The sequence below is a fragment of the Cuculus canorus genome, chromosome 5 (assembly GCF_017976375.1).
Source record: "Cuculus canorus isolate bCucCan1 chromosome 5, bCucCan1.pri, whole genome shotgun sequence".
NCBI classification, from domain to species: Eukaryota; Metazoa; Chordata; class Aves; order Cuculiformes; family Cuculidae; genus Cuculus; species Cuculus canorus.
Genome location: NC_071405.1, coordinates 60,090,257 through 60,112,298, shown reverse-complemented (window position 1 = coordinate 60,112,298; position 22,042 = coordinate 60,090,257). Strand labels below are relative to the sequence as shown.

Below are 22,042 nucleotides of genomic sequence, written 5' to 3'. Positions count from 1 at the left end.
ACCTTTACTCAACGTCTAGCACTGGAGGCATGACTGTTGTACCTTCTAGAGTCACTGATGAGTACACTTCTCATAAGCAAGAGTAATACACTATCAGAATGACAGCCTTTGACACTCAGCACGGATGCAGATAACTATACACAAGGTGCAGTGCAGTGCAGTAGGAAATAAAACAAAAATCCCTGAAATAGTAATCAAACCTCCTGAACCCTTGAGAAGACTTCACTTATAAATCCAACAGAGGTTTTGCAGTTCAGGTACACCTCTATTTATCATTCAGATTTTCAGTAGCAGAAATAATTCTGTACAAGCAGAAATAAGTCTGTACAAGCAGAAACAGCAAGAAACATTCTTTTGTCCGATTTGGGGTTTGTTTCTACTTTATACAATTAAGCAGCTTTATAACTTCATATAGACTGTCTTCTCCAGCTGAAAATACAGGTTAAATTCTCCTTCTATAACCCAGCTCAAACAACTGCATCACAGCTGGAGAGTATGTCTGTCATTATATTTACTTACACTACACAAAAATAAACTGTAGATAACGAAATTTGTAAAGGAATTGGCAGAACTAATCAATTGTTATTACAAAGCTTGTTTGAACATTAGATATTTCGCTTTGAAATAATAATAAAATGCAGCTAAGTGGGTTAGGAAAAGGAAATACCGTCTCCCTCAGTTACAGCTGATTATACTGCAAGTCTGCCACTCCATGTTTACTCTAAGGCAGATGTACTGATATAATAAAAAAAGCTGGAGTTATTTTAGTCATGCCTACTTTGCGGAGGGAATAAGCTTGACCTTTTACCTTGCTCACTGCTGTTGTCTCCACTCTGGGAAGCATGGCCCCCACTGGAGGGCCCGGGTGTGCCTGCCGAGTGCGTTGAGGTTGCATCATCGTGGTCTCTCCAAGATGAAGGATTCTGGTGTCAGAGTGCCAAGGAATTTTTTCCACAGTTCCCATTCCAATAGCAAATGAAGAACAGAAAGAAAACCGGGAGAAGAGGGGAGGAGGGGGGAAAAGTATATACATTAGCATTTGTGAAATGTGCCAAACACCAATACTGCTTGCGCAGTGTAATAATTCTTCAGCAAAGACAAGTAAAGGAGGTAGAAAGATTTACACGGTAAAATAAAGGACAGATTTATTTTTTTTTTAAACTTTCCAAAGAGTTGTCTGGATGTCATTTTTTGAGTAGTACTGCAGAAGAATATTTCAGGGGAGAAAAAAAAATTCTTAATGAGCTGTACAGGGCAGGAAAGGAGGAGAGCACCAACTTCACAGTTTATGGTACTATATGTTCACATTAGGATCAGGATAGTTGGTATGCAATCTATTTTTCCACATATTGTTTTTCTGTTTCGAGAAGTAAAGGAGAAGGCGCATGGGAGAGGAGTGTGTCCTCATACCCTACCCTCTCTCTCACCCATTTAAATGCTGGAAAAACTTCAAGCAAATGCAAAGTTGTGAAGAAAAAAGCAAGCTTCCTCTGAAAGATGTTATATACAAGGAAAGATGCTTCCTCACCCCCTTCACCACCACCTTGATATGACACTTTTCAAAAGACTTTCTAGGGGTATCATTCTAACAGTTCACTTACAAGTATTGTCAAGAATAACTACCAGGTGATTATATAAAATAACGTGTAGCGATTTTTATGTAATTCTTTCTACATTACTATGCATAAAACATGACAAAATGGAAGACAGACATACAAAGTTTGCAAAACTTGGCTAAGACCTCAACTTCAATCGCAAAATTCACATGAGCTTTCTAATCTATTGAATATTGGTTACCCTGGAGTGAGGAGATGCTATTTAAACGGATAAGTGGGGAAAATTTAATGTTACGGTTTAGTACTACTTTGTTGAGTGTGTTCTCCTCCTGTCCTCCTCCCCTTTCCTGATCATTCCCAATAGCCTGCTGTTGCTTAAAGGAAAACAGGAATTCTACTGTACAGGAAGAGCTTTATCAGCACCACATGAAGGCAGGCAAGAGATGGAATTTCCTCTGGCAGAAAAGGAGAGCAAGAACACATGAAACAGATCAGACTAGGGGCTGGACCTGCATTACTTGTCACCTGTATGTGACAACTTAAATCAAGCACATCGTAGTAGTTCAACAAAAACCAAAACAAAACAAAAAATCCCCCCTCAAAAAAAAAACCTTGCTTCTTAGGTTTGATTGTGTTTTAAGTCGGCATTGTGAAATAACACTGGACTATTAAAGCATGCGGAGGTCTTGAAAGCAGCAAGCAATCAGTTTGGATAAGTTCTTTGAGCAGGACTGATTCTGACCTCACCTACGTCAGCATGTAGTAGGAATAAGTTCAACAAAATCAACTGACTTACCCACTGTAAAATTCAGCGTAAGTGTGATTGGAATCAGGTCCCAAAATATATGTTGGAACATCTCAAAGTAATCTCCTAGCACTGATTAGTGCCACATGCGCTAGAGCAATGCAAAACAGAACTGCCAAATAATGGCTTGCTACAATACCCAGTGACATAAATCTAACAGGCCTGACCCAGATCACAGGAGAGACAAAGGGAAGAGCCCGTGACTTCAAAAGTTTCCCAGTAAAGCCCTAGGTGACCAAAGGGTAAGAAGAATCCAAATCCCCTTCACCTTACACAAGCACACACATGCATCTACCTAAGTGGTTCCACAGCAGGAATATATGAGTAAAATCAGAAGACAGGCTAGGATCTGAAATTCTCCTAACCTATCAGGGCAACAGACGGCATGACAGCACTTATGGTAGAAAACCACCACCCCCTCCAAAACCTGGAAGACTGATCTACTTTTCCTCCCACAGAACTGCAACAGGAAAAAAAAAAAAATCCACCAAACAATCATATTTTGTATTCATTAAGGTTTTATTAATTAGGTCTCAGAAAGAAATATTAATATACTGTTATCCTCTACATTTTCATTTAAATTAAAAAAAAAACAAACAAAAAACTAATTACCATCATTTTATAGAGTCAAGTGGAAAGAAACACAAAAAAGAAAGATGAGAAGTCTTGAAAGCTTAAGCAGCCCAGATGTTATTTAAAAAGAAAGTTGAAAATAAGGTTAGGAAAAGGTTCAGATGGAAATAAAATGCAAAAACTGAGCAAGTTTCTTTACAGCCTGGATTAAAACACAGTTGTGCCTATGAGCTTCTCTTTTTATCTCTGAGTTAGGAAGCCACTCAAATAGCTTCAAGCTGAAGGCAAACAGCAGACAGGAGCTCTTCAGCTCTCTGCAGCCTCTTAGCGTCAGCTGTTTGCCGGATGGTAATCAGATAAAGAGCTAGAAGAAATACATGAAAAAGGAAAGAAACAATAGCATAGCATGAGTTTAGCCCTCCAACAACATCAGGCTGGAACCTTCTTTTAGAAAATGTAATAATTGCAACATGTTCACCTAGGCTAAACTTTTCAGGGAACACAGTGAGTTATGTTAATTTTATGCACTGCAGGCTCTCTTAAGTTGGCTGCTGTTGGAGCTCCTTATCACACATACGAAAATTACAATAATTAACTGGTAACACCTCAGCTATGTTTTAAGGCAAATGTCATCCAAAACCTATCATACAGTATTTCAAAAGCTAGACCAGCCTTTCTGTTTCAAAACTGTAATGATTTGGAAGGATCACTGCATAAGACTTCCCGCAGCTGAAAACACTTGCTGTCTCTACCAGGCTGAGTTGTTCTTGACCTCTGTTTGCAGATCCCATTTTAGAAAGTCAGGCTGTATTGATTGGGAATTCAATGTACTTCTTATGACATAGTTTTCTTGAGGAAGCAACATGGCAGAATTTTGTTGAAGGACAGAAATAATAAGACGGGATATTTTCTAGTTACGACAGCACGATGTTGGAGGAATTTGAAAGGGAGGGAAACAGCTAGGTTTTAATTTTATAAAAAATGACAACTCTAGGGCTGGAGTTTACAGACTCATAAAAAGGCAGCATTCTATTGCTTTGGACTAAAAGCATTGTATGTGTCAGTGAACTTCTCTTTTTCACCTCTAGGCTATTTCCAACATTGCATCCCTCAAGAAAAACTTCTTGGCCAAATGCCTGATCTTAAGTAGTTGTTTTATGTATGTCTTCACAAAAAAAATGAGACCAAGTGACACATCTAGAGTATACTTCACTGGAAACACATTATCAGTACAATTTAGATACCTAAAGAGATCTTGATCTAAACCCCTCTAACATTAATTGCAATTTTTCTATGAATGTCAATGAAATTTGTATTAAGCTATCGCACTGTAAAAAAAAAAAAAAAAAGAGAGAGAAAATTAGATAGCATTAAATAAATTACACAAACTGCTATCATGACTTCTCATATCTTCTTGAAAGTTAGTAAAACACTTTGCAGAAACATGTTGAGGACTGTGGATGACATCTGCCAAAATGCAATTGCCTGGTTTGTGTACATGTGCATGCTACAAAATTTTCACACACATGTGATCTAAACTAATGCCAAATACCTTAGAAGATAAACAGCACACATGTATCTATTCCCAGTAGTTTTAATAATTGGGAGTCAAATATGGTGCTCCTCTTGCTCTTACCTAATTGTGTTAAAGAGCAGTGTTACCAGGAGAAAAGCAGTGAATACTGAGTAGAACACAATAGAAGGAGATGGAAAATAGATACAAGAAGCTAGGTCTCCAGGGGCAGTATTTTCTATTTGCTGGGCTACAGACTCACAGCTGATAATGCAAGTTGTAATTAATATAAAAGCAGGAGACAATATGGGGAAAGCTTGTACTAGCAGGGCCACAGGAGATCACTCCGCTGCTATCCTCTGTTTCTCATTTACACACATAGGCTTCCCTAGAAAACACAATTTTGCCAGTGTTTTTTTCCCTTGAAAGTTAAAAAAAAAAATTGATTTAGCACAACCATTGAATTTTGCTAAATCTAGAAAAGAGCAACAGAAAGGACAAGAGTCTTGTGTTACACAAAGCAAATCTGATGCGTTACTCTTTTGTCGATGCTGCAAATCTGGTGGAAATTGTAAGAGTTTCTAACCGCTACAGGATTTCTTGAACAGGGATGTTGTAAAAGAGAGATTTTACATAGGATAGCTTTCTGTTAAATTGCAGTTCTTACTTTGTATGCTCAGAATTTCCACTGGGCAAAGTCTGGCTAATTTTTTGTGAGTGCACGTGGTCCTGTTAGGGCTGATTCTGGTCTCACACCGCTTTTTATGGTGATAGTAAAGACTCAATTAACCATAAGGAATTTGCTTCTTATTTATAACTGGGAAATAAAATCAATCAGGCCAGCTGATACCCATGTGAGTAAGCCAAGCAGGATTTGGCTCACAGACTTTAACTGAAGTTTTAAACATACAGGGGTGACAGGATCAGGACCTTACATTTTATCAGATGAAATGGACAAAACCATTGATCTTCCAGGAACAAATAAAACACAACTTACTTTCGTAAAAGAAACGGCAGTGGCTATAGGGCTCGTTCTTTGTGGATATGGCTGGACTCAAAGATCTTGAGGTTGCTCTGGTAAATTGATTTTGCCAACACAAAACTGAACTGGATTACCCATATAGATGGCATTTTTGCCGCCCAAACGTGGGACAAATCCTGGTCACCTTAATCTTACAAATAACACCTGTAAACACAGTGGGACCACTGACACGACTGATACCACAAAAAACTCCATCTAGTTACCACGGTGTAGTAAAGATTACATACTCTGCCGGACACAGAAAACTAAACACATACATGCGTGTGTGTGTGTGTGTGTGAGTGTGTGCGCACCTGCGTCTATGCTTTGGATATATAAAGTTCAGAATGGTATCTGAGAAACTGTTGTGGGGCGCAGTAATAATAAACTTACTGTGCAAAGAAACTTTCAATAAGTAAATGAGCCATGAAAACCTCTTATTTGACATGATATGATGTATTTTTTCCAAAAAAGACTACTCCTGATAGTACAAAAGGATTGTGATCTATCAGATATTTATATATGGATGAACATATATGTAGAAGTTTTAATTCTTGTCGCTTGATTTTGCATCTGAGGAAAGTATCAAGCAGAATTTCTGACGCTGCTAGAATGTGGCAATGTTCTAAAAAGCTGCGTGCTTTCTATTTTCTGATTCAGATTAAAATCAAACATGCAATCCACCTATCAGTGAGGAATCATGACTAGAAAAATCAGGGAGTTGTTGTTTTTTCAGTTGTCCTTCTAGGTCGTTCTGTGTGGCTACACTTCATCTAGAGTGACAGACAACTCAAAACAAAGAAGGAACACCGGCATCAAACAGATAGTGAAATACGTTTTTGGTTCAGACTGAGAGAACCTAGTTTAAAATGAAAACACTCAAATTTGACCTACACAGTACCTTTGGCTGTAGAGTAACTTGGCCCATGAAAAAGAGGAAATATACAGTATTCTTTACAGTATCTGTCCTTCTTGGAAAGTTTCTGATGCTCTCTGTCCCTTCAGAAAGCACAGAGCCTACCATAACGTCCTAAATCTTAGAAATTTGGATACTGGAGAAAAATGTTTGCTTTATTATTGTTGCAGCCAGCTAGTTAGTTTCCCTTCTGTCACAATGCAAAAAGAAAGCGCATCTTTGGGGTCTGATCCTGCATTTCTGGTACACTCAAAACTCCCACTGAAGTCCATCAAAGTATAGCGTACCTGGAGACTGCAGTGTCAGGCTCCAGGTTACTTCCTCATTACTCAGTGAGGTCTTACCTAACAGATATGCATTACCCTATTTTTATTTGTTCTCATCTGCAAGATGTCAGAAATTTACACAGACTGTTCTTGGAGAAGAAATATTAAAGAATTCTAAAAAGTCTGGATGTCCAAAAGTACAAAATAAAAGTATCTTCTCATATGAGAGCTGAAAGGTTTAATATTCAGGCTAATATTTCTCTTCTACAGCTGGATTTCTAATCTGTCAGCAATCTTTTTATAGAAAAAAAAGAGATGTATGTATATTTCTATCCATTTTTAATTATATTTTATGAATGATGATCTGTATATTATTACGTCTCAGCTGTAAATTGACTAGAACATATAAACAAATACCAAAAAAGACTGAGGCCCTGATCCTGCTCCCACGAAAGCCAGTGGAAGGATAGCCATAAATTTCTATGGGAGAATTACTAGGCTTCAAAGTAGGTTTGTGCTAAAGGATGAATTGCGTGGCACCAGGTGAAGCCAGGTACAGTTGAAATCTAATTGAAGTACAAAACGTTATCATATGCTTGAAAACATTTAAAAAATTCCAAATTTTACAAAGGTTGCATTTTTCAGATTTGAATAGCTTGAAAAGAAATAAAAGAAAAAAGATTTTTTTGGCAACCTCAATGGATATTTTAGGCTGAATATAGTGCAGGATAGGGCCCAGAGCGTTTATATTGAACGATAATAAATTGTCTGTGCTGGGAAACTCAACATGAACTGCAGCTGGACAGATTTCTTTCCTCTTTCCCTTTCTTTTCTTCCCCCCCTCAACGGTCTGGTTCAGCCAGGGCATAGCTGTAATTACCTTCTTCCCATCTACAGCTAATACCTCAGAGCAATAAAAAAATATGAGGGTGTTAAAAATTCAAACACTAATTATGGGCTGTTATATTTACTAAACACACAGAGTAATAACAAAAGTTTCAGCTTCTTGTGGCTAGCGCTGCAGTATTTGATCTACCAAGTCCCTGGACCCTTTACACTTACTGTATTACATAACAGTTAATAGCACACTAAAATAAAATCCGATAAGCACATATATTACCAAACGCGTATAGAACAACGGCTTACAGCTGTGTCCTTTTTGCTGCACAGGTATATCTCTGAAGAGTTCACTCCTTTGTTGATTTGGGGTTTGGTTTCTGATTAAGTTATATCAATAGTAGAGCAGAAGATTTTGAAAAGGGAAGCGTGTGCTATTTGAGTACTCCGTTTAAAGTCTTACTGCAAATATTGGCTAATCCTAAAAATCTGTTACTTTCCCTTCTGCTAGGTTTTCAGGTCTAGCAAAGGAATAAAACTGAGAGCTGCCTGAGCTCCTAGTTCAGCACTGCCACTGTCACCACTGCCACCCCTCGCATTCACATTAAACACACGGTGTAGCTTTATACCACTTAATAAGAATAGAGGTGTATGGGTTTTTTGGGGTGTCAAACAGCTGTCACAAACTGTCAGCTCCACAAGAGAAACCTTGGCACACAACAAATTAAACTACACTGCTTTTTGGCTATCATTATTCATAGCCAATCAGTTGAAATGCTCCCAGTATTTCATGTGCAAATAAAACCATGAGGGGAAGACCCAAGGATCAGAATAGTGGGCCAATACATAAAACAGAGGAAACAACATGCTGTCTCTGTCCTTCTGAAGTGGCTTATCATCACCCCTGCACCAACTTTCACCAAATGAGATCTAGCCTGAGGCTATATATTAAATATGCATATCAAAGCAAATGAAAAAATAAACCTGGAGAGTCAAATTGGACAAATTTGCATGCTTGAACTACTACATTTTCAGGTAGATGCTCAGAAATGATAGCTCGCTTTTTGATAGTCTTGCATGTTTATATTAGCTATTTTTTAAAGCTTTTCCTTCTTTATGAGTAAAAGTAGATTTCTTTCTGCTGGAGCCTTGTATAGTGCAAATATAAATGTGTACACACAAAGTAGTTTGACCAAGCTATAAAAGAGTGTTAAAGTTTTGTTGGGAAAACAAGCTAATATTAAAAAAAAAAAATCCAATAAGGAGACGTGTTTCCCAAAACGCATGAATAAAATGTAACTATGTGATACAACTCTTCATTTCCCAGTTGGTGTTCTGGTTGCACAAATTATTGCTTCCTTTCAAAACAAATAGCAGGGGGCTAAAGTAAAAATGTTATAGCTCAAATCTCCAGGAAATAAAAGGCTTTAAATTATAATACCCAATGAAGTGGTAAACCCTAACGGGTGCAAGATATATGGGTTGTCATATTTATTTGAGTTTGGTTTTGGGGCCACGAAAGCAAGAGGAGATTCTTCTTAGGAGAGATAATAGTTATCAGATTATCAAGATGCTACCCCCCCCTCCACCCCTGTCCTATCATTGTATGTGAATTTAAATATTATAATGGAGCACTGCAAATTGGCTTGAGCATTCGCCATCTGCCAGAACCCTAAACAGGCTAGTTTATCTAATCTCTTCAACATAAACATAAGCATGCTCCATTTCTACACTTCCACTTGAAACACACTCTTGTAAAGGAAATGTACTGGAGAAACGTACTTTTTTTTTTTGCCGTTGCTCTGAATTGTACACAATGACCTCCTATCTTTCAGGTTGCCACTCTCTTCAATTTCTTTTCTAGTACTCGTATCGGAATACTTGGGTACACAAGGTTAGGGTTGTAAAATGCCATAAAATAAATATTTTTTAAATAGTATCATGCCTCACAGAGTTTATTATCTACTTGTGGGGTAGCTAATAAGCAGAGAAACTTTCAGAAACCTTTGAATACTTTTTTCCCCGCAAAATAATAGATTTAAAATGTAAAACGTAAAAAAACCCCAACCAAATAAAAAAACAGAAACAACAAAACTTGTCCTGCAATGTTTACCGAATACAAATGAGAAAATGAAAGCTAAGGCTTGGGTCCAAAAATATTTCCCAGGCTCTGGAACTAAGCTGCGCCAGAAGGGGGGCATTTAGGAGAATTTATTATTATTTTATCTCCCAATTCAGCTTCAGTCCAGGTCTAATGTAATTATCAAATACACACACAAACAACATGTTTTCAAAGGAAACAAAAGCTCCTAGAAAGCTCATTCTCTCTGGGCTTACAGCTACTCTTCTTAACACACTGGGAAATAAAGGCAAGCGCCTGTGCAGAAAGCATGGTTAACTTCACACCAGGTGTTAAATTAATATTTCAACCGCTAAAATATTAGACTGTATCATTTAGATTATAAGTTCAATTGAATTTAAAACTGTGTAAACCCCTTTTCCCCCCAGGGATGCGTTCCTATAAATAAACCAGAGTTCACACCCACTCTTTTCAACCAGAGCTATTCCTCCCCTTTTCTGCCGTACCAGCTGCAATCTCTCCCTTCACATCCCGAAGTCTCTCCGCATATACATCTTTTGAAGGATCACAAGAGCTGCTCCAAACCCAGAAAAACAGAGGCACTCTCCCTACCACGCACACCAACATTCAGTCCTACACACATAACACTAATTCACCAACTCCTAAAGTGTTAAAATCAACCACTAACCTATGGTTACTCAATCATCATTCTCTCCAGCTTTCTGTAATACATTGTTAATAATTGCTTCATCAAGGTTACTGTCTTTTATTATGAAGATGCTTCAGGCATTTGGCAATAAGTCTGTATTCTGACAATAAGTTGCTATAAAGCACAAGCATTGGAAACTCTAATGTGCTAACCCTTTTTTTTAATGCAATGTAGTATTGCCAATAATTCTCATCACTTGTCATTCCCACGAGAGGGGAGGGGGGAGCAAATCAGCAAAACTTTCTCCCTAACTTTGCTGTCTCTCTTTACATTGCTGCATTGATTAAAAAGCTGGCAAAGAAGGAAACACCGATCCCTTACACCAAACCAACAGTTTTCTAACTGTCCAAGCCACCCAGACCAGGAAACTTTACAAACCGTTGCAAACTCTCTGCTTCACAGATGGAAACAGAAGGAACCTTTACAACTTTACAAAGCGAGAGGAAAGAAAGTGTAAAGAAGGGATCTGAGCTTGCAAGAGATTGTAGTAACAATAATACCAATAGACAACAGCAGCAAAACAATGAAATCGGGGACAGGTCCTCTAAGCAGGTTAACGTCTTTAAAAGTCTCATAAAGAAATCAGAGAGACTTACATGATCGGCTAAATTTGTGGAAGATCCTGAGAGTTCTTCGTGGTCTGATTTGGAGCTGCCATCCCTTTCATCAATAACGAGGTCTATTGGCATTTTTCCTTTCAAACAACTAATGTACCGATGGCAGAAGTTATCGCACAATTCATGAACCTGAAAACAGCAGCAGCAATAATAGTATCAATAATGGCAAAATATCGGATTGCAACTTTTTTTTTTTTTTTTTTTTTTTTGGTAGCAAGAACAATCCTCTGATCTACTCCACAAGTAACTCTAATTAAGGGGCACAATAGTAGAAGGCAAGGAAACAATAGAGAAATTGTTACAGCACATATTATTCTCTAGGGACTTGCCGCAGCAACAAGTTAGAAAGCGAGGGATAGTGGGCTCAGTCTGGTGTACAGAGGAAAATCCGATTCGATGATAACATCAGAACACTGGGAGCTGGACCCAGGTGGTATCTTTGGAGCATACACAGCCCAGACAGGTACAACGAGTCACTCGGGACGGGATCGGTTTAAACCGGGTCTTAAAAAAAAAAATAAATAGGTCTAAGTGGTTGGGAGCAGTAAAACGAAGGTACTCGGGGAGGCTGTGAGAAGAGTCGCTCCCGTCCCAGGGCACAGCCCCCTCCCCACGCCGCGCAGGGGCCCCCTGCCTCTTCCAAACATTTAGTGCTTGCTTGGGGTTAATATTCCTGCCAGAGGTGGAGAAAGGCAGACGGGCTTTCATTTCTCTTTTTGTTAAACATATTATTTCCGAGTCAGGAAAAGAGCTTCTGCTGAGGGAAGGGGTAACAAGGATGGAAGGGGTAACAAGGATGGAAGGGATAACAAAGATGGAAGGGGTAACAAGGATGGAAGGGGTAACAAGGATGGAAAAGGTAACAAGGATGGAAGAGGTAACAAGGATGGAAGAGGTAACAAGGATGGAAGGGGTAACAAGGATGAAAGAGGCTTAATAATATAAACATTTAATGACTTGGTTGAAATCACGCTGGTAAAAAAAAAAAAGAATAACCCTGGGCACGGCTGTCGGGTGTCAGATGCTCTGAGGGAACAGGTTACAGTGTGGCACTGCGTTTCCCCTGTTTCCTCTGGTCGTGTTTACAACTCATCCCAAACAGTCGGGAGGTGCGGGCGGGAGGGAGGGGGAGAAAGGAAGGAACAGGACAGGGGCGACAGGGAGGAATGGCTTTGCCACACGCCCACCTCCGTGGCTCTTACCTTTTCTAATTCCAAAAGGTGAAACCTTAGTACTTGTATTGCTTGGATCATCTGCAAGAAAGTTTGGAGCAAGGGGTTACGTGGGAGACAGGAGCTCGGGGGCTTCGCAGAGCCGCGGGCCCGAGTGGGCCACGGCGAGAGGGGGATTGTCAGGGCGCGCACTCATTATCCAGGATTTTAGCTCATTGGCCACGCTTGAACGATTTTGATCAACTTTAACCTAAGCACTTGATTTTTATCATATTTATTCCAGGAGCGGTCATTAGTGCTTTATTACCGCAGTCTTGGAGAAAACCTCTTCCTCTTTCCCTCGTTCCCTCTCTGCACTCCGTCCCTCATCCCTGAGGGTCCGCAGAGAAATCAAACACACACTCCCACCCCCCCTCCGCCCGCAGGAGAAGGGAGGAGAGGATGAATAGTTTGGCATCTTCTTTACAAGAGGATTTAGGCACTTTGAATATTGAAATCGCTCACATTAGCAAAAGAATTACGTTAGAAATCTCCAGCTCTCTCTTCTTAAGCAGTTATTTCCTTCACTTTAGTTTCCCGTGGCTTTCAAGCGCGGCTTTGCAATGCATCGGGGCTCGAAGAGTTCGCCCTGGGTCACTTTGAAAGCTCAGCCCTTTGAAGCCCCCTGGCCGGGCGCTCTGCCCCTCCCCTGCCCGCGCACCCGCGGCGCCGGGACCCGCAGCCCCGCACGGCGGAGGGCGCTGGACGCGGCGGTGGGGAGGGGCGGGAAGGGAGCGGGGCTTGGGGGGGGGGGGGGGGGGGGGGGGTTGAAGGGGGAGCAGCAGGCCTTACCAAATTGTCCAATTCGGGATTTGAAGAAAAAAGTGGTTTTTCAGCTCTGACCTAAAAAAAAAAAAAAAAAAAATAGGAAAAGCGGTGTGAATCCCAGATTCTCCGAGTCACTGAGAGGGGGGATTCCCCAGCCCGGGACAGAGCCAGCCGGCACGGGATAGATCAAGATCCCGCTGGACGCCCCATGCTAGGAAGGGGTCACCCGTGCTGGGATCGGGATCCTGCTCCGCTCCGGCCGCCCTCGCTTTTTGATCTCCTGCCTTTTCCCCCCCTCTCCCTCTGCCTCCAGACCTCGGCCACAATTCCATCTCCCTTTCATTAACACGGCAGGGCGAGGGGCAGAACCCCCCATCCCGGCGGCGCAGGGCCGGGGACAGCCGTGCGGGCAGCGCGCCCCCCCGGCGGCCGGAGCGGGGGTGCCGGGGGGGGGGGGGGGGGGGGGGACACGGGGAGGCGGGGACGGGGGCTGCCCCCCTGCGACCGCCCGGCCGCCTGCGGGTCGAGGAGGTGGCGGGAGAGCTGGGAAGGGCCGGGGGCGGGGGGAGAAGGTGCCGGACCTGTTTGGCGAAGACGGCGATGTCCTCGTTGAACGAGTCGGAGGAGCAGACGTCCCCGCCGGCCACGCCGGGTTCCCGGGGCGTGCAGGTCGCCAGCTCGCACTTCTCAAAGACCAGAGCTAAGAGGGGGAACAACGGGTGCCTACCGGGCAGTGGCACACAAAGAGAGGGGAGGGGGTGGGGAAGAGGGGGAAAGAAGAGTTCTAATCAACAAGTATATATTTTTTTTTTTCCAAATGCACGGACACACAGACACGGACAGAGCCACACTCTGCAGCCTGGCAGTATTGTTTCGGGCAGAGCGGGGGGAGAACGACACTTTGAAATAAAAAAAAAATAAAAAATAAAAAAAAATTGGCGGTGGGGTGTCTTTCCCCCGGTTTTGAAAGTGCAGTGGCCGGGACGCATCTCCCGACGAGGACAAAAGTGAACTCTCCTCCAAACGCACAAGGAACCGAACGCGCTCACGCAGGCAGCGGCTCAGCTGGGAATCTTACACTTTTCGCCACAGCTTAAAATAACGCGAAACCTGGAAGATCCCATCCCTACCCTCCAGCTATGACCTAAAATGAAAAGCACGGCTAGGCAAGCTGCAAATTACTTAATACGTAATTTTATTTTTCAAGGGGCCAGCTAACAAAAATGTGGTGAAGTTTCCTGGCTTAGGAAGCACACCCGAGTAAAATACCAGCTGTCCAGATAAGTGAGCTGGGGAGGGGGCGGAGGGAGGGAGCACTTCGCTAATTTTTTTCCCATAGTTGGTATAGTCAGGAAAAAAAAATTATCCGCGTGCTAAGTAGCAAGCATGCATTTGTCTCTTTTCCCCTCTGGTGCCTGATCAAGGCCTCACACGCTGTCATAGACTCTACTACCCTCTCCTTTTAGGATCATTTAGTATTTTTTTCTAAAAGGCACTGAAGGGAATCGGTGTCATTCCTCCCAAGCAATGCCCTGACACAGGGTTGAGTTTCTCTGGGTACGCGTTTCTTTTTCCTCGTGTTCTTTCTTTCTTAAACAGAAAACTCAGCTCATTGCCCCCAATGTATTTATTCCTTCTGTCTTAGGGAAGAGCTGCTTGCAAGAAGCGAATCCCTTTTATTCTTACTATCTTCAGCGATGTGAGTAGCTCTTTATTTACACTGTTGGAGGAGTGTTGTTATGGCATGAAGGAGAACACCAGAACAACGCTTCTCCAACTAAAATCCAGAGCAATGAGAGCCACCTCTTCTATCTGAACTCCTAACTGAAGCCTTCCCGAGAAAGACAAATAACCCACGGGGTGATTAAAAATGGAAAAAAAAAAAAAAAAAAAGAAAAAGAAAAAGAAAAAAAAAGGAAATAAAGACAAGGCAATACCACCTCCACCCCCCACCCCCCTCCCCCTCTTCAGCCTCTCTCCCCAGAGGTCTGTTTTTTCCAAGACCAGTCTCCCGTGGGTGCTGGCACCTCAGCAGAGAGCCGGGCTGGGATTGCACTCGCCCCACAATTGCCATCGGTGCCGGTGCCCGGTCCCCCTCCGGAGCGGGCGGCTGGGGGGCTCCGCGGCCGCCGCCCCTCCCGCCGGGGCTGCCCCCCCGTCCCGCTGCGCCGCGGGGCTCGGCTCGCCGCTGCCCCCGCGGCCCCCCGGGAGCCTCAGCCCGCCCCGCTCCTGCCGCTCCGCGGGCACCGGCGCTGCGGAGCCGGGCCGTGGCGCCGGGCGGCCAGGCGGCACCTACCCGTAGATCGCATCCTTGTCCCGCTTCAGGGCGTCGTTGACAGCGGAGCCCATGCTGGCCGGCATGACATTGGGGTGCGGGGCGTGGGCGCCGTAGTGCTGCCCGGCGTGGAGCGGCGGCCCATGGTTGAGGTGGTGCACGGGGGGGATCGGCCGGGGAGCGTGAGGGTCCCCATACATGGACGCAGGCACCCCTACTCCATCCATTCCGCCGTAGTGGGGCAGCTCATCGTACTGTCAAAAAAACGGGCCGGAAGAAAAGAAAGAAAGAAAGAGAAAGAGGGGAAGAGAGAGGGGGGTGGGGGGATAAAAAAAAACAAACAAACAAACAACAACAACAAAAGTCAGAAGAGAGTTAAGCACCCGGACAGACACAAACAGAGCAAAACAAAACAAGAACGGCCACAACAGAGAGAAATGTGCGAAATGAAATCAACTGGGATCGGGAGCAGAGGCTGGAGAGACTGAGGGAGGAGTGGGGGTGCGGGCAGAGGTAAAGGGGGAAAGTGTGTGTGACTGCCTGTGTGCGGGGAGAGATGGTCCTCTTGAAGGCACGGGCAGGAGGAACCCTAACAAGGAAATGGGGATGGAAAGGAAGGAAACGGAGGAGAGAAACTAGAGTTACTCTGCATTGGAAAGGAAGAACGACAAAAAAAAAAAATAATTTGAAAAAGTGGATAAAAAAGCAGAATCTAAAGCAACTATGTAAATAAATCAACACTGGGAAGGAGAGAGGAAAGGTGGGGTGCATCGGGGGGAGGGAGGGAAAGATAAAGGGGGAAATAATCTGAAAGTTACCAGAAACATTATTTAGTAGCAATTCCCCTTGTCCTTGTCAAGCCAGAGACAAAAAAAAGCGCAACTATATGTGTATGCATATATATACGTTCGTATATACACAGACACACATATGTATTTCTTAGTCTTTCCTAGGCAGCGGCAGTAACGGCGGCAGCAGCAGTAGCAGCAAGCTTTCCCCTGTGAAACCCGTGCTACTGAGCAGGCAGAGAGCAGGGAAATCGCGCTGCTAGAGAGGAAAAAAGCGTGGAACAATTGCAGAGAGAGACACACAGAGAGAGACACTCACGCACACACACAAAAAGCTAGTGAATAATTTTTGCTGCTATTTTTTAATAGTGGCCGCCATCATCATCAGCAACAGAGGAGAGCAAATCGGACAGGCCCCTCTTAAGAGAGGATTTATATATAGGTAAGTGTTGGAGATTTAAACCTACCCTTTGCGCCATCAGTCTGCGCTCCAATAAACTCCTGGATGTGTCGTATATTTAATATCCCAGTCCAGCAAAGAAAGTGATTTAGAGTGAAGAAGATTCCTTTTTTTTTTTTTTCCTGCAACCCACTTATAGACTTCTCCTATCCTCCAATATGGGTAAATAATAATAACAACAATAATAACAACAACAATGATATATAAAAAAAAAAACAGTCAAGAACCACGATGAGTTTCTGTGTTTTCTTCTTTTTTTCTCTTTCCTTTTTCTGTCCCTCTTTTTCCTTTTTTCTTTCTCTATTAAAAAAAAAATAAAATTGTCAAGCCCCCAAACTGAAGGTTACGATCGGCCCGTCAGCAACCCACATGTAACCAAACTGTCGTGTCTCATGGCTTTTTGCCACTCCAGCTGTCAATCAAAGCCAGGGAATGTCAAGGTAGTGAATGAATGATGGTTGATGATGATGAAGAAGAGAGGAGGAATCTTTTTAACCCCGGTTTCTTCTTCCAGTAACTCCGCGCTCTGGTTTTGCCTTTTAGGATCGCGATAGGGTTGGTTGTTTGTTGGTTTTTTTTTTTTTTTGGTTTTTTTTTTTTTTTTTTAAAGTACTGTGAAGGGGGGTGGGGAAAGATGCGAAGAAAAATGGAATAGTTTGCAAAGCCCGGACTTCCCCCTCTCTCTCTCTCTCTTTCTCTCCTCTTTTTTTTTTTTTTGTTTTTTTTTTTTTTTTTCTTTTCCTCCTCCTCCTCCCGGTGGGTATTTTGTCTCCCTCTCTCCCTCGCTCTCTGAGATGAGTGAGTGTCAGTAAGTGTTGGCAGGTTGGCTGCTGGCTGCCTTATAGAAGAGGCTCAGTTTTGCAGCGCTGATCGGCGGGAGAATGAAGTGACGGAACCCGGAAGTAGTGGTGGCCATAGCCAGTCCTGCAGCGCGGCGGCGGCGGGGAGCGGCGGCGGCGGGGAGCGGCGGCAGCGGCGGCGGCGGGGAGCGGGGCGCGGCGGCGGCGGCGGCGGCGGGGCTGCGGGGCGCCCCAGCCGGCAGAGCGCCGGGGATGCGCAGCGCGCCGGCAGGGCGGCCGCGCGGGGGGAGCCGCGCAGCAGCCCCTGCCCCGAGCGAAGCAACGCGTGTAGGAAGGAGCGAGCGAGCGTGCGAGAGAGAAGGAGGGAGGAAGGGAGGGAGGGAGCGAGGGAGGGAGGGAGCGAGCGAGGGAGGGAGGGGAGGAAGGACGGGGAGAGTGCGTGTGTGCGAGAGAGGGGGGGAGAGGCAGGGGAAAACTGCAGAGAGCGAGAAGAAAAGTGCGATTAGGAGCCCAGCCCCGGGTTCGCTCGCGCTAGCTTCTTTTAGCTACAAAAATACCTACTGATTAACAGAGATGGTTTAGCGTCTGGGTTTTGTGCGCTGAATTATTTAATTAAATCGCCGGCTGTCGCCTCTGCCGCGAACGGTGCGCGAGCCCGGGGGCACGGAGAGCCGCCGCGTCCGGGGGGCCGCGCAAAGTTGATCTTCCCCGGGAAGCGAGCCTGCTCCGGCCGAGTACTCGCCTCTCCGCCAGCCTGTTGTGTTGCAAGTGTGGCTTATTTCCTCTAACGATTCATTGTGCTTTTCTAAAAATTAATTTTCCAGGGCATGGGAGAGAACGCCTCGTTCAAATCGAGTTTGACTCCGCTCTTCATTAAGTGATCGCTGCTATCAAGCACGCTGTGGATGTCTTGGGGGGAGAGGCGGGGGGGGGGGGGAGAGGGGGAAGTCCCTTTTAGTTTTGCGATTAGGCTGCCAGGCTTTGAAAAGGGCTTAAAAACAAAGTCATGCTCAGCCTTTTGTAGGAGAGATCCAGATGTTACGTAGATTTTTGTTTGCATGTTCGTTTCGAGCGGATCCGGCGCTGGGAGCTGTATTTATGTGTGTATGGGACTGGACTTTGCCGTGTATCGACGTTGCGCTTGTGGAATGTATGCTGAAGTATTAGCTCGGTAATGCCTTCTAATGGTAGTGCTAATTACAGTGGGGTTATTTAGCAAATTAAGTGAGATGATGCACCCCCCACCCTTGAGCACCAAATGAACTTTTCCAAACACGCGCGCACACACACACACACACACACACACACACACACGTACGTTAATTTTGGTGTGTTTCTCTCGCCCAATCACTTTGCTGGAGCTAAACCGTGCCTTACCTCAGAACAGTCAATTACCAAAGCTACCCGGGATCATCAATCATGGGAGATGCTTGAAGTTTAGGGGAGGAGCGATGGTCAAACTATCGATTGCTGCAGTTTTGTCCTCCCCACCCCCCCATCCTCGTTCACGGTCCCCTGCACATAAAATCTAAAACAGACTATCCCGTTAATAGTGGGATTTATCAATGATGATATACCCAGTTGTGAATGTGGCCTCATACATAGATGGCTTCGAAAAATACACAGCAGAAAAATGCGTTTTATTCAGATAGGTTTTGTTTGGGTTTGTTTTGCCTGTTACGATGATGACAATAGTTTTAAGAATTTTTTTTTTTTAAAAAAAAAAAAACTTTAAGAAAATTACTCAAGGGGTTGTTACAGATATTTGGCCTGATTTTAATAGGCGTAGGGAATGAGCTCCAGAGGTCAATAAACCCCTCCAAAATGATGAATGATTGAGTACCTGTGATGATGATAGTGATTACCGGAGCAATTAAACAGTTTGATTAAATGAGCCATCATAACAATGATGTCTGCGGGAAATCATCCCTCACATATAAAGAAAGATAGTGTGGAGGGCTGACAAACGCCAGTGGGCATTCCTGCGTGTTCCGATAGCGCTGAGCCCTGCAGAGCAGGGCTGTATTTACAAATATGTGGGGAATATGGAGAAAAGTCCCTGTCCTACTTTTAGCCAGAGTTGCACCCTGCTTAAAACCCACCAGAAGCCGGAGAGCAGACACGTTTTTATTTTCCTAGAGGATCTCATCCAAGATTAAAGCTAGTCCTAAGAGCAACCGAATTGCTGTGACTGACTTTCACGGGACTGTAAAAGAGGTGAGTAAAAAAGCCCTTAGTATGTAGATCTCTTTCAAGCAGTGGTTAAGTCGATTCATTTCGCAGGGAAAAAGCCAGTCTTCTTGTGCAGTATTTTATACTCTGCCGTATAAATCGGTAACGTAATTCAAGATATTCATGGTAATGAATGCTTGGCTAATCCTTTGGGTGCGCGGAGACCTACAGAGCAGTAGGTTATGCAAATCCTTTCCTACTTTTACAGCTGTAGTTTTCTAACAGATTTTTTTTTAAGACATCTAGTCATCGGTGAATGCTATTTGGTGTCCTCTGTGTGTGTGTCTCCCCCCGCCCCAAATATACCGGATTTATAAACTTGTGTGGAATCATATAACTGTGATACAGCCCATGCAGGCAGTTTAGACGATGAGGTTTAAATATTTGTAGCTTCCGAACTTGTTTTTTAACCAAGGCAGTGCAAACCCAGAGCCTTACCTCTTGAGATATACAAGTATGTCTCATTTCAAATCGTTTCGGTATCACTAAATAAGAGGTCTTTCCTTGTAACGTGGCCGTGCAAAAGTAATGTAGCTCCACTGAAGGCTCCATGTATTTGTTCAGACCTCAAGCTGTGGGAGAAGTTCATCAGTTTTCTTCTCGAAAAGAAGTTTTTAGGTGACTTGGCTCAAATAGCAGAAAGAGCTTCTTTCCTTAGCATATAACTTTAGACCTGATTTTTTTCATAATGCTGTTATTCACAGAGGTCCCTATAGATCTCCATTGTCTTGACTAAGAAATTGTTAGAAAGCAATCTAAAATCAAAGCTGAAAAAAAAGAAGCAGGCAAAGATTTTTGCAGTGTTCAATGCTGCTCCTTTCACTTGTTCCTTTTCTTTTCTCTTCCCCCCCCTTCCTTTTCTTTTCTTCCCCTCCTAAACTAATTAACCCCCTGCGTTGGCTCGCCCTGCTGTGCATGTGTGTAATCTGGGACAGGAATCAACTTTTAAAAATTATTTTAACTTGATAGAAAGTGAAATTTCATATGGTAAATGCAAGGCTTTAATGTTCCTCCTGTGTCTTTTTTTCTCCGTGAAAAGAGTTGAAGCCTTTTTCCTCTTTGCTATCCCAGTGGATTAAAGCACACAGAGAACGTAGCTTATAAAGCGCTACAGTTTAGCCATTAAAAAGGAATCGCAATTTAGCGCCCTTAAGTGAAAGTACTCAGCTATTAATAAAGATGCTGTTGGGAACTCTGAGGAAAACGGGATACATGCGTGCAGAGGGTGGGGGCTTCCACATTCTTAGGTCATTTTTTATTTACCTTTTCTTTTTTTTCCCCTCAACCAGCTTGGCGACATGTTTCTTTTAAGATACATAAAATCGGGAAAATTTAATTGGGTATTTTCCATGTCTCGTGCATCACTTTCACAGCGAAGGCTATTTCCAGGAAAAGTGTGAGGGACAGGTCGTGTGTGTGTGTGTGTGTGTGTGTGTTTGGGCTTTCTTTTCTTTTTCTTTTCTTGTGGGTTTTTTTTTTTTTCTTTTCCCCCTTTTCCTTTAGATCAGCTTAAAAGTCCAAAGAGAAATGAGGTGTCCGGTATGGAAGTGCATCTCAGTCAACAGCCAGCTCCTTTTGCCGAGGCTGGAAATGGTTTTAACAGGCGGTAAAATTTCATCTTGTGGTGTCAAATTGGGGTCAGTTCGGGGTTAGCGCTCTCGGTGTCCGAGCAGGAGCTGTCCAGCTGCGTGGGGATTCATTAAGGGCAAAAGATCCGTTTCAAGAAAAACAATACAAAGACAATCAGAGGGCTAAAGATCCTCTTCAAATCGCATTTTACAAGTGCACCAGAACAAATATGGACGCTGAAACCTATTCCCTTCAAACTCCCAAATCGGCTTCTTAGCCCTTGGAGGGAGTGAGAGAGAAAATCCTCTAAAACTTAAGAGTCTGTTTTCAATCAGCCTTTCCGAAGTGTGGCATCTTAGTGCTTTGCTGGCTTTGAGACATGCCTCTCTCGCTCCCCCCCCCCCCCCTTTTTTTTCTCCACAGCCTTGCAAAAGCGGATGGCACAACAGGTAATATTTCAGATTTCAAGAATATATTCCACTGGGGATCTTAAACCACGGTTTTGTACGCGCGGGTGTGCGTAGCGCAAGATTTAATGCAAATAGAAAGATTTGGGGGATTTTTTCGGGGGCGGGGGGTGGAGGGGGGGAACAACAACAGTCCATGCTTGCACGGAATCCTATTGGACCCCTTTGGAAATTTTCTGCACTCATTGGAGGTGATGCTCTGTTCTGACGGATAATTTAGGCTAGATTTACTTTACGGTTCCTAGCATTTGTGGAAAGCACCTATCGCTAATCTGGTTTATTAAATTCGCGTGGTTTAAATCCTCTTAGCGTCCCTACATCTGTTAGAACAATTGACGCCTCGCTACAGGGACAAATAACTTGAACCTTAATGTTGTTTGTAACTTTATTCGATGTTTGGTTGTTTGTGCACTGAGTTCAAGTATTTTGATGCCGTTGTGTTGGGAAACACGTAGGCTACGTTTGCAGGCAAAACTCCCCGTGGACGGGATAAGGATATCGCGGAACAGGATGAAAATTTTTGCATATTTGAATGGGTATTTTATCTTGAGTTATCGTTCTAGGAAATGTGTCATATTT

General features: G+C 43.5%; 1 protein-coding gene across 6 annotated transcripts in view; it reads right to left on the bottom strand.

Moving 5' to 3' along the window:
* Nucleotides 1-18,109, bottom strand: part of MEIS2 (Meis homeobox 2) — a 173,541-nt gene extending 155,432 nt beyond the window's left edge. Inside the window, exons 1-7 of one of the 6 annotated variants that reach the window (XM_054068625.1) lie at nt 17,757-18,109; nt 15,169-15,401; nt 13,454-13,595; nt 12,897-12,947; nt 12,096-12,146; nt 10,873-11,022; nt 809-923 (exon numbers count right to left, since the gene is read on the bottom strand). In XM_054068625.1, the coding sequence (XP_053924600.1) occupies nt 809-923; nt 10,873-11,022; nt 12,096-12,146; nt 12,897-12,947; nt 13,454-13,595; nt 15,169-15,374 (715 nt within the window). In that variant the 5' untranslated portion in view covers nt 15,375-15,401; nt 17,757-18,109. Of the gene's footprint in view, nt 1-808; nt 924-10,872; nt 11,023-12,095; nt 12,147-12,896; nt 12,948-13,453; nt 13,596-15,168; nt 15,402-15,965; nt 16,358-16,402; nt 16,981-17,756 lie in introns of those variants that run through there. The other 5 variants (XM_054068623.1, XM_054068628.1, XM_054068626.1 and 2 more) reach the window with 5 other exon arrangements.
* Between the last annotated feature and the right edge of the window lie 3,933 nt (nt 18,110-22,042).